The sequence below is a fragment of the Papaver somniferum genome, chromosome 4 (assembly GCF_003573695.1).
Source record: "Papaver somniferum cultivar HN1 chromosome 4, ASM357369v1, whole genome shotgun sequence".
Lineage (NCBI taxonomy): Eukaryota > Viridiplantae > Streptophyta > Magnoliopsida > Ranunculales > Papaveraceae > Papaver > Papaver somniferum.
This window is the reverse complement of record NC_039361.1, coordinates 160,818,380-160,831,742: the sequence shown is the minus strand read 5'-3', so window position 1 is coordinate 160,831,742 and position 13,363 is coordinate 160,818,380. Positions and strand designations below refer to the sequence as shown.

Genomic DNA, 13,363 nt, shown 5'->3' with positions numbered 1-13,363 from the left:
CATTACCAGTATCCATCAGATTATCATCACTATCATCACCACTATCCATCTGATCATCATCACTGTCATCACCACTGTCATCAGTAGAATATGGGCCATCGTCGTATTCTTCAGCCATCTTAGGTGGTTGGACTGATTTTTTCTTCGGTGGAAGGCGGCGAGGTAAACAAGACGAGAAGAGAGCGGCAACAAGAAAACAAGAAGAGATAACAGGATGTAAGACGGTAAGTAAGAGGACTAATAAAATAGCTAAGTAGGGTTTATGTTGTTAATTAAGATTAATTAGAGAAAACACCGTCCGTGCCCCACAACGGAACGGCACGACACGAGGCATGTACGCATCCAAGGTCAGTTACATGGAGTGGAGCTCCTCCAATGGTTCAACGCCGCCTAAAGAAGCACACATTTTTTTTAATGCAAAACACCATTTCAGATTAATTTACATAACTTAAAGCGACAGATTTTTGCTCTGTCCGGATAATTTTCATGAAGTCTTCCGGAACATTACAAGTGTAGTTAAAAGAGGTTTTGTCACTACCAGCAGTTTTAGCTATACTATGAGCTACATTATTGGCCGATCTTTTTACATGATTTACAACAAAACAGGGGGAATTTGACAGCAACAACTTGATGTCATCAATGATCCCTTGATTCATCCATTGTACTGAAGAAGTTGTCTGCCTGATCGAGTTGATTACATTCAAGTTGTCACTTTCCAAAATAACATTGTTGAGATTGCACTCTCTAGCCCACAAGATTGCTTCTTTCATGGCTAGACACTCTGCTTGTTCGCAATCTATTCCTCCATGGAAGTATCTTCCCCTGATGCCGTATCTTTGTCCTGTATAATCACGAATTATCAGACCAATAGCAAATTCATAAGTATCAAGATTAAACGATGCATCCATATTGAGTTTAAAATGGTCTGGGGTGGAGGAAACCAAGTTTGAACTGCTTGTTTCTTCTTGTTTGTTACTTCTGACACAGATTATTGCAACATGATGTTAATGGAGTGAACTTTGAAATAGACATTTTGATTTTTATTCTGGAAGACCTTAGAACATCTATTCTTCCAAATAAACCATGCAGTCACCATAAGAGTAGAAGTCCAATTATTGTAATCTTCCAGAGAGGAGTTGACATTATCCTGGAACCAACTTGTAATCTATTCCACCACATCAATGTTTTGACTAAAAACAACATACACATTGATGTTCATAGCTAACCACACAACTTTAGAGTGATCACACTGAAGTAACAAATGAGTTAAAGATTCATCTGCTTGAAAACATCTTGGACATAGAGTATCGATTGTTTGTTTATAGTTGTGTAACTTAAGGTTTGTTGGGACAATTCTCCTAAGACACTTCCAGATAAACAACTTCACTTTGTGGGGTACTCTAGACTTCCAAAATTTATTCCAGTTCACATTAGTGGTAGCAGGACAATTCTGATGAGAACCATTTTCAAGCTTAGTTAAGGCTTTATAGGTGGATTTGACCAAAAATGCACCTGATCTACTTGGTTACCAAATAAGTTTGTCTTGACCATCTTGAACAAGATACATCCTAAAAATCAGATGAGCTGTATCAGGATCAAAAAGATCATTGACTAATTGTACATTCCATCTTCTTGGATTTTTTAACATTAAGTCAGAGACAAACACAATGGTTGCTGGCTCTCTAAAGGTATCATTTGGTTTAGGGGGAGTGTCTAACCCTATTACCCATTTATCACCCCAGACAGATATACTTTTTCCATCTCTGACTTCCCATCTGCTAAACTGTCTTACATAATAAAGACCTAATTCTACACCACTCAGAGTTAGAGGGTGATTCCTGTAGCTGAAGAAAGGTTGTATATGGAGAATATTTGTCCTTCATAATTTGAGTACAGAGTGTATTATTTTCAGTACATAATCTCCAAGCGAGTTTTATCAGTAAGGCTTTATTAAACCTTTCAAGATTCTTGAAAGACAAACCACCCTCATCTAAAGGGTAATACAGGGAACTCCAGGAAATCATATTCAGACCATGATTAGATTTGTGACCCCACCAGAATTTTATTTGGGTCGAATCTAACTTGGATAGAATATTTTTAGGCAATTTGAAGTTACTCATGTAACGAGTAGGCATAGAGTTAAGGACAGCCTTAACTAATGTCGAACGTGCTGCTTGATTAAGAGTCTTGGAACACCATCCTTGAAAACGATGTTCATAAGCATCTTGTTTAGCCCCAAAATAATTCACTTTAGACTTACCTAACAGAATGGGCAAACCTAAGTACTTGTCCGAGGAGGAAAGATGTTTAACACCAAGATTATTCCTAATATTAGACTTAGTCTCTTCAGATATATCTCCAGTAAAAAAATCTGGTGACTTAGAAAAGTTGATCATTTGACCAGATATATTGCAGAAATTTTGTAAGCAAGATTTAACCTGATTGATGCTAGTGTGATCTGCCTGAAAAACAACAAACAATCATCCACAAAGAGGAGATGATTGATAAACAACGAGTTTTTTGCTACTTGAATACCATAGAGTAACTTATGCGACTCCGCCGGTGCTAAAGATCTAGAAAGGTACTCCATTGAGATGATGAATAAATAAGGGGAAAGAGGATCCCTTGACGAAGACCCCTAGAAGGTATATATGATTGATTGAGACTACTATTTAGCCGGATAGAAACAATGGTAGTTGAAATGCACTGATAAATCATAGTACGTCATTCCTCACAGAATCCCAGGGACAACAACATTCTATCTATGAAAGTCCGCTCAACTCTGTCAAACGCCTTCGACATATCTAATTTAAGAGCCACTAAACCGCTTTTCTTCTTGGATTTCTTCATAGTGTGAACTAATTCATGAGACATCACTATGTTGTCATTAATGTATCTTCTGGGAACGTAAGCAGCTTGAGTTGGAGAAATGATTTTCTCCATCAGTGGTTTCATTCTAGTAACTAGAAGCTTTGAAATGATTTTGTATGTTATGTTACAGAGACCAATTGGTCTGTAATCATAAGGAGTAGAGGTAATTTTTTTTTTTAGGGATAAGACAAGTAACTGTGTTACTTATATTATGCGGCATCTTTCTTGTTATGAAGAATTTTTGGACTAAATGAACCACATCACTTCCAACAGTACTCCATTGAGTTAAGAAGAAACCAGCCGGAAATCCATCCGGCCTTGGAGAATTCCAGCTAGGCATACTCTGTAGCACATTAAAATTTTCTTCTTCTGAAGGAATGGAGACTAAAAAAGCATTTTCCCCAGGAGAGACTATTTCAGAGATAATATCAAAAGAGTTATCATCATATTTTGGGTTTGAAGATTGGGCAATACTAGAAAAGTGTTTGGTAAGAAGAAGCTCCATATCTTTCTGAGAATGATGCAATTAACCTTGATCATCTCTCAAGGCAGATATGTGGTTTCTAGACCTTCTTCTATTAGCAAAAAAGTGAAAAAAAGCAGTGTTGTTATCCGAGTCTTTAAACCAATTAAATCTTGACTTTTGATGCCAAAAATCCACTTCCATTTTCTTCCAATATTACAACCTTTGAATAGTTATGTGTATCTTATAAGAGATAGCATCACTATACGGTTGATTCTGGAGAAAAGACAACTGATCCTTGAAGTATTTAACATGAAACCCTATCTTACCAAAATAATTCCTATTCCACCTGGAAAGCTTATTTATAGCACTGCATAATTTTTGATGAAGATTCATATTCTTATTAGAAGAATCCCACGAATTAGCAATAACATCAGCACAATTAGGGTCTCTAAGCCAGCATCTATAAAACTTCCACACGTTTCTTGGTTTGACATAGTCAGCTTCAGTAATGAGAAAAATGGGTCTGTGATATGACCCAAGAAAGGAAAATGTAGAAGTTTAGAGTCAGGATAATCTCTAATCCAGTTAGAGTTATGAAAATCCATATCAATATGATCTCTTTTAAAACCTTTTCCATTGACTCTATTAGTCCAAGTATGAGAGGAGCCAATGTATCCTAAATCCATCAGACCAACGTCATTTAAAAGATTACCCACCCAATTATCAAATGAGTTAACACTACTTGAAGAATTTTTGTCTGAAACATGAATATTGAGATCGCCTAAAAGAATCCATGGTTGGAAGACATTTTCACTAATTTCTCTAATAAACTCCCACTGATGTTGCTTCAACCCATTATGAGTATAACCATACACGCATGAAAGCAACCATTCATGCTTAGAAGGATTGTCAGTAATTAACAAGTGAACCATGTTATCATTAGAGAAAACTATGTCACACGGGAACCCATTTTTCCACAATAAAACTATTCCACCAGACAACCTAATAGAGCTAATAAAATGAGAGTTAGGATAACTAAATCTCTGCATCAATGATCTGGCTTTATCTATTCCAACCTTAGTTTCAACCAAGAAGATTAAGTCAGGATTATGGGTTTTAATAATATCATCCAAGTGGTCTTTAGTATCTTTACCACCTACTCCTTGGACATTCCATGACAGGATTTTCATATTAGCAAGTTCAGATGAAAGCAAGTGACAATCTTCAAATAAGACTAAACAACTGGAAGGGTAGAACACATATGATAAACTGTATGCAATAGGAAAATAAGAGTGAAAATATAGCAGGAAATAGGTGATTACCTGGCCATTAGTGCTTGAAGAAGTTGCTTTGAGTCGTTTGTGAAGGTTTTACTCTGAAACAGTCCCATGGAATAAAGTGAATGAGTTAGGCGAGAGAGAATTGACATCCAAGCTAACATGTGTATTTGCTGAGTACTCTACATTTAACTCAGTGGAGTTACGGTCTTCCAAGTTTTCCTCAAAATGAGCTATGAGTGCTTGAAGGGACTGAGAATAAACTTTAAAAGCATTTGGACTAGCTGGATCAATATTGTCTTCATTGTAATCATCAAAGGAAAAGTCCAGTTCTCCTAATGCAATATAAGATTTTAAAATCTCCATATGTGAACCAAGCCCAAAACTCTGGCCCATAAATGATTCACAATTTTGCATTTGGTTCTCCACATGCACATCACACACTTTTTCTAAAGATTCATTAACTACCTTCTTTGGATTATTAGATGGGGACTCTTCAATTCTGATCCTCTTACAATAATTATATTCACCTTTATCTTTCTCACTAGGACAAGCAAAATTAACATGCATCTTACCTCGAGCATAACGATTCACTGCATTCACTGGAGAAGAATATGACAAAGGAATGTTTGTTATTGTGTTGTCTGCAGATTGCTCTTGTAAAGTGACCTTCTCTTTTGAAACTTCCACCAAATATTGTGCAGGTTGAGCAGCTGAAGACTCAGCATGCATGCATGTAGGATTGTTAACCATCTCTGGCACATTAGGCTGCTGCTGACTAGAAAGTTGAGTTATATCGGCAAGAGTTTGATCTTGTGGGTTATCTACCAGTTGATCGTCTGTATCCTATTGAATTTGAACTGTTGCAGAGATGCTTGCCTTGACTCCTCTCATATCTGGGTTAGTCCATGAAGGAGGATCATAAATGGATGTAGCAGAAAGATAACCTCGTTGTTGCTGAAGTAGATAGACTGCAATAGTTCCACACTCAGCTTCCTTGTGATCTATAGTATAAAAAAAACCACAGAGATTGAATGGTTGCTTCTCATAGTATAGCCAGATCCAGACTTCTTCTCCAGCTGCATTCTTAACCCAGAAACCTCTGCAAAGAGCATTACAAACATCTATAAGGACTAAAGCCTTTTGTAGCTTCCCTTTAGGCACTATACAGTCAGGAGGGTCAATCTCTTTAACTGCTCCCATTGCGGATACTACACTTTCCACTATACCCTTATTAGCAAATCCAAGTTGCATGTCATACAGACGAATCCAGAAGAGCTGCTTTGTGAGATCAACTTGCGATTTTGGTATCTTGGGATTCCAGGGTTCAAGTACTAACAAATCTCCATCTAGAAACCAAGGGCGAAATTTTAAAACAACTTCATACTCTTCTGATGTATGAAACTTTATGAGAAAAGTTTCGTTTTCTTCTTTTTTGATAAAAATGTCTTTACTTTTCGACCAGAGCTGCTTTAGCTGTTTATCCAATTCACCGACTGTAAAAGTTTTGGCTGAATAGGGTTTGCCTAAAAAGCTAAATTTAAACTGTTCATCACCCAAGATAAGATCTTCTATAGAAATTTTAGGAACCTTCAAAGCTCTGAGACGGTCAGTTAAAGAAACAAACTCCATATTTGTCTGAACTGGAACTATCTCCGCATCCATTTTGGAAAGACTGAGAGAAAAAGTGAAGAGAAAGGAGAAAAGAACGAGGTGAAAGGGAGATATAAAGAAAATAAGACCGAACATCTGATGAATGAATGCAATACACCTGGTAACAACCTTCTTACAAGCCATTAAAGTAATATTGAAAACATTAAATAGGCGGCTGTCGTGAATAACACCATAAGAAAGAGAATCAATCGAAGAGATTTTCCAACCTAGTAGTAAATGAATCAACGCGTGCAGAGAGGATATCAAAAGTAGAGCCATAAACAAGCCTTGCATAGAGATTACCGGGACCATAAGGCAAAACCACTCAAATGACTTAGCAACCTTCAAACACCATAGCCAGACCCTAGAAAAAAGAAAATTGAGCCATCATGAGTATCAATTTGTAAGAGATTAAAGCAACAGAACTAAACTGATCGTATACAACAAGCAAGAGAATGAGAAATCCAAGAGAGAAATCGAGATTATGGATGAATTTTTTTTCTGAGTCAATCCGATTCCATCGCCGGGTTGATCGCCCGATTCATCCAGAGAGTTCTTTTGGTCGTGTTAAGGCCTATTAATTCGCCTAATGAAGCACACATGCTGATACTAGTTTGTTCCCTCTAGTAACCATTCTGACCGAATTTAATAGGCGAGCATTATTTTATTTTCTTTTTTATTTCTTTTTTCTTCTTCTTTGCTGACTGGAAGTTTGGACTTAACTCAGCCGAATCAGATACCAGACCGTTTGTGGTTTTTTGAGTCAGATATGACTCGCTGTTTGAAACAGTCCTTACCTTTGACTCGGACCCGTTTTAGTCAAATAACCCATGACTCATGCGAACAAACTACTCATATTTTTGAGGTAGATTTGACTCAATAAACAAATATACATATGAGTCAGGTGATTTCAGTCAAGCGAGTCAAGAGAAAACAATCAAGATGTACACGAAGATACTGTGGAGAGTTGGGTGATTTCAGTCAGGCGAGTCAAGAGAAAACAAACAAGGTGTACACGAAGATACTGTCCAGATTGATGCCAAATACAGATTGAGCTTGTTGTTTCTTTTTTTCTGCTATTCTGGATAAGCCAGTTAGAACTAAGAATTCTACAAAAGATTTGAATCTCATAACTAATGAAAACTGCACAACTGAGGGTCAAATTCAGTTTGGGGTTTCTAACAAAACAAGAAAGTAACATCTCATGCAAAAAAAACATTGCAGCTAATGCAGATTCTATAAAACATATTCAGATACTGAGATCTACAAGATTACAGATGCATGCTACAATCTACAACTGCAAACTGACCTAACTTTGCCCAGTCAATACTTTCAGATACAGTGATGAACCCTGAACCTCTAATTGCCCAGTCAATACTTTGTTGTCGGGAGTCACAATTGGCAGATTCTATAATTATGGCTTTCATTTTCTTTGCTAGTGTGCAGTTTTTATACTGCGAATTTCTGTTGGAGATAAATGTTCTTCAAATTGAAAAACCAACATCCATCTGCATTCTTTGGTCCTATGGCACCACATCTCTCTTTCAAGCGCCTAAAGCGTTTCCTTCCAGAACCGCACCGACCTGTCAGTCCCACATGAGATAAAGGCTGACTCAGTTGGTGAATGCTCCAGACAGCGTGGTGCGCCAGTGTGGTTAGACGGCCACCTTGCAACTTTCTCAGCAGTTAAAGCGTCCCAGACAACAATCTGCAACTCGTTTACATCGGTTAATTACAACCGGCTATTAATGTAGTTTGAACCCTAAAAGACAAGGAAAAGAGAGAGAACCTCATTGCTTGGTTCATCAATGGATAGTACAAACTCTTCCGTTTCATTGAAAACAGCCTGTATACGAAAAGTAACTCAACCTTTTAATACTTAGATAAATAATATTAGGAAAAGGGCAAAGAGAATCAATGAGTAATCTTCGTCATTTACATAATGCCTTTTAAATGGATTAATGAACATAATGACAAAGAGAGATCTACCAAAATTTGCAGATACTTTTCAGGAGCGGACATGCATCATTTATAAGTGGGCACAAAAGTCTAAAATAACACATCAAAAAGCAACTATCATAAAAGAATAGCCAAAACAATGTGAGAATCAATTGTTAGATATAGCTATTTTTGGGTTACACAGGATGTAAAAAGGCTTTGCAAATCAAGACAAACTTCTATTCTTAATCCCGATAGACAGAAGAAACACATCACAAAAGGATTTGATGCTCGAATGCAAATATGAAAGCAATCCACATTCATTACTGTTTCCTAAAGTCACCTCTAACAAGGTGATCAACAGATCCAAAAGCAAGAATGAAGATACCACAATGAATTGTAAACTCGTGGAACAAAGATGGCTAGACAAATCAAGTACCTGGCAGCGCAATTGCGTATGTGTAGCTCCAATGTACTGTTTGACTAGTCTCCCTGTGCCAATCTCCCAAAGCTTCACCGTGGAGTCCTTTCCACAGGAGAGAACAAATCTAGGAAATCAAAGACGTGCGGTGAATGGTTTGACTAAAATAATAAATACAAGTGAAACAAGCAGTCAGTTGCACACCTGTACAGGAGTAACTTCTTTTATCAAACAAGGGTAACTGAACCACTGATTAAAAACTAATTTTTCCTAGGATGTCAGCAAACGATGCACAGGCAGCAAAGAGATTTCCACACCCATATTTTGTCGAACCATGTAAAATGTAAATACCCCGCACACTTTCAATGATATAAAGAATGCTCCTCCCAGTGATATCCAGACGGATACCTAAAAAGATTCTTTTGGTAAATTTTTAGAAGTAAAACTTAACCATGGTGAGAAATAAATGCTGTTGCATCTATGCACCGACTTTCATTTGCCTATATGTCAACTTATGACATAGCTATCCAAATACACAGCCCAGGGAAATCAGCCCTCCAAGAAAAATGTGATTCCAAACAATAACTAGCCCTTCCTCCACTTAGGAGAAGTTCCATTTAAATAGCATCCATTCCACAATTTTTAAGCCTGTCAAAAACACCCAAGTCCCCGCCACTTGAAGAAATGCAGAGCACGCAAAAGCCTATATTATATAGAGGATACAGCCAAAAACGCTCCAGCACATAGAGTTACTCATCAAATACAGTAAAATATGACACATGAGCAGTTGTCTGGAGGTATAATAGACTAGTTTCTCCTAACAACTGCTTGCTTGAGAAATCAACTAATCACGTTTTTTAACACAATACAAAAGAGATTCTTACCTTTGGTCCTTGGTGAAACTTGCACTGGTGGCTTCAGCTGACCCATGTGCCCCAACCATGGAACGCACACATTGAGCGGTTACCCCATCCCAAATCCTCACAGCACCATCTTTAGAAGCTGTTACATAGGTGCCACCTGTAGATGAATACCTGACCTGCATAAACAAATAATATCTGTAAACTGAATTCATGCTACAATCTGACTTGGACATATATATTGATCTCTCAGTTAATGTAAACATGCCTGATTGATTGCGCCATTACCCCCAATTTCTGGTGCATTTGCTGATAAGTAACACTGGAAGGTGTTTATGTCATACAGATGTGGAATTGAATGATCCGTCCCTGGAAACATACCACATTCTCATCAATGGTCAAAAAATGTTACAATACATGTTGCAGGGTTTAATTCCAGATGCAGCACTAAACTATGACGTCATGCATATCGGGGTTTTATCTGTAATCGAGTGAAAGATAAACTGCTAGCAGAATTCATAAAAACCGAATGAAATACTAAGCTTATCTAGTTATAAAGCATGTATATGCAATTTACATACTTCATCTGGCTCAAATGCTTGAAAACATGGCCGCCTACCGATCTTACTCAGTTGATCGGTGTTGATGCCCTAACAACAATGGCAGGTGGAGGGAAGTGCAACAATGTCACGTACTACAATATCACCATGAAAACAAAAAATAAAAAAATAGAATAAAGACACCAAATACCTGCTAAAAGAAATTCCCCTGATGGATGAAAAGATACAGATCTCACGTTGTGAGTATCCTGCACCAAAAACCAAACATCTACATAAGAACTCAGTAATATGCCCCACTATGAGTTTTGCGTACTTAAAACTAAGGACAAATACTGAAGTGTGAACCTGAATAACTCGATAAGCTCTCTTCGCCGCTGTTTTTGAGAAATCGAAGAACCTGAATTGGAGCAGAAGGAGATAGATTACAAGCTAAGAAATTTCTGAAGGAAAGGTTTATTTATGAGCTGCCAAGCTACTAAAACTTACTTTATAGTGTGATCTTTGGCCCCCGATATTAATATAGTAGATTGAGGATGGAAATCCAAATCATTTACTGGCTGCAGTTCGAACAATGAAACATATAAAGGAAGATAGTGGAGCCCTTTGAGCAACATTAAGAATAATGGATACTGAAAATCGGAACAGCTTAATCATCGATGACGAAAGGCATCGTTAAGCAACATGAATAAATACCAGATCCTAAGCATTGGTACTGCCTAATTGAAGCATAAATAAATCAGAATATAAGGCGACGAAAAGCATCTTGATGCATGAGACAGACAACCTTATTCAGTCAGTTTTATCACATTTAATAGGGATTTCCATACAATTCTAACATACCTTCATATAGAAAGAAAACAATGCTTATTAACAGGATACTTGTTCATTTTAAAACAAAGGAAGCGTGTAAAATTACCAACTAAACAAAGAACATCAACGAGGACCCAACAATTTTAATTGGAGTAAGATACAGATCAGGATCAAACATTCCTGAATGCAAGTATGTATGTGCTATCAGCCACAGCAGTGAAAATTAGGACCCCATGCCAACTCGGTTTTATGCTGGGATAAGATCAAGAGAAAAGAAAGAAACTGATAGCACAGCAGTTTCGAGGATGATACTAGGCCAACTACATCTAACATCTAGAAGATAGATCTTTAACATATTTGATATCTGCACTTAAAAGGGATTTCTCCTTATTCTGTTACATAAATTGTTATACACGCTTGCTGGATGTATTTACATATGTTTGGTGATTGTTAAGGGACTATTTGCATGGGACTCCATCAGTATAGACAACCGAGTATTTGTAGTCAGGGGAAAAGAAGAACTCCAGAGAAGCAGTGCATCCAGCAAAAATAAAAAGAAAACACAAACAAGGAACACGGGAAAAATTAACTCGTACATAATGCACCTGGAGCTGTTAGATGATCTGGAACACAAAGAATTACCTGTAAATGATCATAAAATGTCCTTATTACAGGTCGCACCGGACCATCTCTTGTATCTGGCAACATCATTTGCTTGATTTTTGAAATCTACAAGAAATTCTGGTATCTATGAAATTCGCACCAGCCACAACAAGATGATGGTTGTATTTAAGAGAATAACTGACCTCAAATAGCTTAATTGATGTGTCAGCACTTCCAGTTGCAACATATCGTCCATCAGGACTAAATCTTGCACATCTAGCAACATTCTGCAAGACATAACCAGGAAAGTCACCAGAGTAATTCTTTTTTTTTTTGCGATATGATAGTGGCAAGTGTTAACTATGTTTGACGGTATATACACAACATATTTGTTATCTGCTCATATTCCATGATAACTGATCTGCATGTTAAACGTAAACTACCTGCTAGAAAAAACACCTAATCAAATGAGTTCACCAGAGCCAAAGATCAATAGTATACAATAACTGACCAGTTGACATCTTATTTTAATTACAGTTTGTTCAGTTGCTTATACTTCCAGGTTGTCCTGTTGTTATGCTATAATAGTTAATATACTAAGTTGTAAGTCTCCAATTCTGCTCCATAAGTTGGCAAATGTAAAAGGAAAATTTGTTGAACATATATCTTGCATTTATGCCCAAACGGTATATGTACCTTATGCTCTGAAACATGTCTAGTTTCGTGTTTTGCAAAACTCTTGGAAGCCCCTTTTGTATCCTGCACAGCACTGGTGTTGACAACAAAATTGATCATTAGCAATAATGGCGTCAAAATCTACCACCAGTTGAACAACAAAAATATTGTGATAGAAGAAATGGAATCTTGGGCTCTATGAAGACAGCAGCAAGCAATGAGAAGGAAGAATGTGACTGAAATGGATACCTGAAATCAACAGAAGTAATACGAGGTGGGGGGACCAATCCATATCCAGCAGGTATAGCTGCTGAACCATAATCAAAGAGAGCAGCTGCAGGAGCAACTCCCCTGAATGCCTCATCCCTTTCCACTGCAAGTCCCTGTAAACAGCTTTAGAACAGATCCAGGGAACTGAAATATGAAAAAACAATTTCATTTTTTCTAAGTACTGTAAAGATAAAAAATATAACCTTTGCGACAAGCTCAATTAGCTTGTTTGGAGGTGATTCCACATTCAATGGTGTCATTGTAGCCGAAGCAACTGCTATGGCAGCCTGTGAAATCAGAAATTGGATGAATCAATCAATCAAATTGAAAATTCAGTTGGGGGCCTTTAAATAAATACTAGTACTAGTACCTGATTGAGGTTGTTGTCGCGAAGATGTGCAACGATCAAGTCATTAACCTGGCGAAGCAACTTCCCATCTTGCAAAATCTGTTCTAAACTTGTCTCCATTTGGAATTACTAATAAGAAACCCAAAACCCTAATCCAATCTGCTCCTGTTATTTATTTAAACCCTACTGATACATTTGGTTGTTTTTACTTGGAATTTGAACTAAATTGACATCCATAAATCTAGACTGGAAACTGCTACCACCACCGTTAATGATTTTTGGTACAGGCACCCACCCGCCTCATCCAGTTTGTGAGAAGGGGATGGAGTGAGTCTTTGAAACAGATCAATTACCCCTCGTTAAGGCATATTCGTTTGTACATGGCATATCAAGTGGTTTGCATTTTTTGCAACCATTAATGGGTATATGCCAAAGTGACAAACATAAGTGGCGAAGTGTCCAATATTACACTTATTCATACGTGATAAATCTCTAGCGGGTGATAGAAACTCCATCACTTGATAGTCCTAATTATGTTGGATGACAATCACAGTGGCATCGATGATTTTTCCAACGTTAGCGATCTTTTTAAGAGTCTCTTAACCGTGGA

General features: G+C 37.4%; 1 protein-coding gene across 1 annotated transcript; it reads right to left on the bottom strand.

Moving 5' to 3' along the window:
- Positions 1-7,485: 7,485 nt before the first annotated feature.
- LOC113271759 (cleavage stimulation factor subunit 50-like) lies at positions 7,486-13,154 on the bottom strand. Its single transcript, XM_026521667.1, has 14 exons — positions 12,775-13,154; positions 12,608-12,691; positions 12,384-12,517; positions 12,156-12,228; positions 11,663-11,746; positions 11,499-11,585; positions 10,533-10,603; positions 10,392-10,443; positions 10,237-10,294; positions 9,755-9,855; positions 9,511-9,665; positions 8,645-8,753; positions 8,057-8,113; positions 7,486-7,975 (listed from the first exon to the last, which is right to left on the bottom strand). The coding sequence occupies exons 1-14, from the start codon at positions 12,871-12,873 to the stop codon at positions 7,820-7,822; spliced, it is 1,320 nt and encodes a 439-aa protein (XP_026377452.1). The 5' UTR covers positions 12,874-13,154; the 3' UTR covers positions 7,486-7,819.
- Positions 13,155-13,363: the final 209 nt, after the last annotated feature.